This window comes from Lottia gigantea (genome assembly GCF_000327385.1).
Source record: "Lottia gigantea unplaced genomic scaffold LOTGIsca_54, whole genome shotgun sequence".
Taxonomy (NCBI): Eukaryota; Metazoa; Mollusca; class Gastropoda; family Lottiidae; genus Lottia; species Lottia gigantea.
Window position 1 is genome coordinate 1,126,804 of NW_008709848.1, and position 3,443 is coordinate 1,130,246.

The 3,443-nt window shown below is 35.5% G+C and overlaps 1 protein-coding gene across 1 annotated transcript in view; it reads left to right on the forward strand.

The window, feature by feature from the left end:
* Positions 1 to 900: 900 nt before the first annotated feature.
* The window catches only part of LOTGIDRAFT_165906 (hypothetical protein), a gene marked incomplete at both ends in the record, with an annotated part of 4,401 nt that continues 1,858 nt past the window's right edge, over positions 901 to 3,443 (forward strand). Inside the window, 4 exons of the mRNA XM_009062941.1 lie at positions 901 to 1,039; positions 1,395 to 1,606; positions 2,017 to 2,247; positions 2,606 to 2,808. Of these exons, the coding sequence (XP_009061189.1) occupies positions 901 to 1,039; positions 1,395 to 1,606; positions 2,017 to 2,247; positions 2,606 to 2,808 (785 nt within the window). The remainder of the gene's footprint in view (positions 1,040 to 1,394; positions 1,607 to 2,016; positions 2,248 to 2,605; positions 2,809 to 3,443) is intronic.

A 3,443-nucleotide genomic window follows, 5' to 3' on the forward strand; every position in this document is an offset into this window, starting at 1 on the left:
TTGTTAAAGAGACAGACAACATGGATTAGTTATCGCACTTGTGTTACCTTGACTTCTTCCAGCAACGTGTTTTTGTGGATGGAATGTAGGTGCTTACTATTGATATTCCAAGTCCACAGAACTCAATGCTAGCTTTCCACAGCTAGCTTTTCACAACCTGTCCGACGCCCGTCCGGTTCGCCTTTTATTCAAGAAAAAAAGATGCAACAATAGTTAAGATTGTCGTAGCTCTCAATTTATTGAGAAAAAAGTTAACTATCATTAGAAATTATTACAAAATTCTGCCATTAGCTTCTTAGATTTCTTATAAAACATAATAGTAAAGTAGCACGTGAGTTTCTTAGCATCATAACTTTAATCCGTTCAGAGCCTACTTAACAGTAGCTTTAAAAACATTACTCTGGTAAATAGTGGATCTTATAGGAGTGATTATGTCATATAAAATATATGAAAAAAGTCGCCAGGTTTGGTATTATATTTTTGATCCTGCTACGAATTATGAACCTTTGCTGTGTCATGAACCTTGAAACTATACTGTTGTGTGATAAAGTTTGATAAGCTATTCTGGTCACAACACAAACGCGAGATGAATTTACAATATAAAAGTACATTAATATATCTATTAAATTATAATATCATTAACATTGACTATGGTGTTTTTATATTAATTAATGTATGTACAGACCTTAATCTAGCAATATTTGCTGGTAAACGTTTCGTATTTCGCTTTGTCATTTACGATGAAAAGTAAACAAAATTAGGTTTTTGGCGAGCGAAGGAGTATGATCCAGGTTAGTCAAAGAGGAGAGATACCTAGGACAGTTCATCTGATTTGGAAATTTGATAGCAAAGCAGGTTCTTTAAAAGTCCAGGAGGAGTGGTATGAGTTAACGATTTACAATGCCAAGTGAAAAGGTCAACACGGATGAAATCATCTACGCAACTGGGAATAAAGGGAGATATCAGATAATACAAGGATTTCTTTGTACCTTCTCCTGTTTAACGTGTGCTTTTCCAGCTTTATCCTTTGTATTTCTAGGTAATATGTGCTCCATGTAACATTACAGGGTCACTCATGTCAAAATGTTTGGTTAATATAAATCATTAGTATATTTCAGAAAAGGCAAAATTGAGCAGTTGTCAATAGTAGCTAAAGCTGATCTTACGCGTTGAATAAAGGCCAGAAAGACAGAAGCACATAACGGGTGTTGAATGCGTGTAAAGACTTACATGGTTCCGTCAAGTATATCACAAGCGACAGAATAATCAGGAGCTTTTTATGTGAAAGATTCTGAACTTCGCCTTTATACTGTGGCATTGTAAAGATGTGTGGTTTTGCTTTTTTTGAAAGTCCAAGTCCGATTTCTTATTGATTCACTTTACTTTTCCCCTAGGTTACATCCCAGACCATTACTGTTCTGCTTTACCAAACACAACAGACTGGAGCGCGTGGAATATCGAGAGTGAATTTATAGAAGATATACAATACAAACAATGTCACATTGATATTACCTCAAATAAATCTGGAGTTCTCTCCCATCTACAACTATCGTGTATCAATGGGTATGAATATAATTTGCATCGTGATGTTTCAATTGTGTCTGAGGTAATCACGTTATATTCATCATCACCAACATTGATATACTATTCTTCATCATCAATATCGTAGTCGTGATCTTCATCGTCACCATCATCATCGTCATCCGATAACTCATTTTTTACACCATTACCAATCCCTTCCATTTCTTTGATCTTATTACATGAACAATTCATGACCTTAAAGATTGGCCCAGCCAAGATTTGCATCTTTCACTTCTTCATGGTCTGAAACATTTAACCTCACAGACCAATCTATATCCATAAATACGCGACGATTAGTCCTCGATTTCACCTTATGTTCAGAAAAATATTGAGATAAAAGTGTATTTCATATTGAATCAATCCATTTGACCATTTTTCCAAGTTTCATAGTTTTAGATTAACCATTTTTATTCTATTCCAATTTCCGTATTTCAGTTTGATCTTGTGTGTGATAAAGCTGGTATAGCCGAACTCTCTCAAACTATGCTATTACTAGGACAGTGTTTCGGTGCTTTTTGTTTCTCATCATTAGCAGACAGATTCGGACGGAAACCACCCCTGATCTTCTCTTATTTCCTGCTCTTGCTCTGTACTATAGCCCAGGCTTTCATCAACAATGTCGAGACTTTTACAGCGCTCCGATTCTTTATGGGTGCATCACAACAGGTAAAATTATATATTAAGAGAGCATGCTATTAAATACAGCTTCAGTCACAGACAACAGTAACAAACAAGGTCTTAACGTCTTGTTTTAGAACTGTAGAACCTCGCCATCTCAACTGCAGTCTATTTATTTCCTCTTGTGCAAGAATTAGATAACATAATCTCTGTAATATGACGATCCAGGCAACATATTCTCGTGGTGCTAGGATATCCTAGAACAGTGTTACAGGCTAAGACTCATTTCCAGAATACGACCCCAGGTATTTTTAACCTCTGTGTTTCCTAAGCGACATACTCTACATCTGTTTCTACATATTTGAATGAAGTCTGTATCGCTACCGAACGATATATATCTTTGTAGGGAATAGCAATTGGATCCTATTCAACCTTTGTGGAATTAATGACTCCAGAGATAAGGATATACTGTGGATTTATTGATTCGATTTCATGGTCACTATCAACGATGTCTCTAGCACCTGTAGCCTATCTAACTAGAAATTACAGCTGGAGAACGTTTCAGTTGGCATCATTGATAAGTTTTCTACACTTACCAGTTTTATTGTGGTGAGTTATTTTATACTTTGCAATTTGTTTCTTTACGATAATATGTTGGTTGATGGGCGTCAAACCCAGGTGTCAAAAGGAACTGAAATTCACAAAGTTTAACTAAGCTGAAGAGAATGTTTATCAGAATAAACACCTATTATCAATCTCTACAGGTAATCGCTATCTGATGAGACGACCTTTTCCGATTTTCTAGATAAATTTGTACTTCTATTTGTCTTACAGGATGATGACCGAATCATTGAGGTGGTTGTTAGCAAACAACAAATACAAATCTGCCGAAAAAATCATTAAAACAATGTGTAAAATGAATAATACATCGTTCGAAAAAGTAAAATTGATTTTAAATCAAAAAATATCTAAGTTCAAACAGTCCAAACAGGATTTGCAATTCGAATACTTAAAACACAATGTACAAAGACAATTTGATATTGTCAAGGAGGACATAACACACAGTTCGGACTTGCAAACACAAAATTCTGATGTGTTGTATGGTGAGAAAGACGCAGAGAAAGAGAAAACTGCATTGTTGATTGATAAAGATGGACCTGCACCAGATGCTGAACGGGAGCAACGAGAATCTAAAAAGCCAGATCGTTATACAGTTCTAGATGTGTTTAAACACATGGATGTGC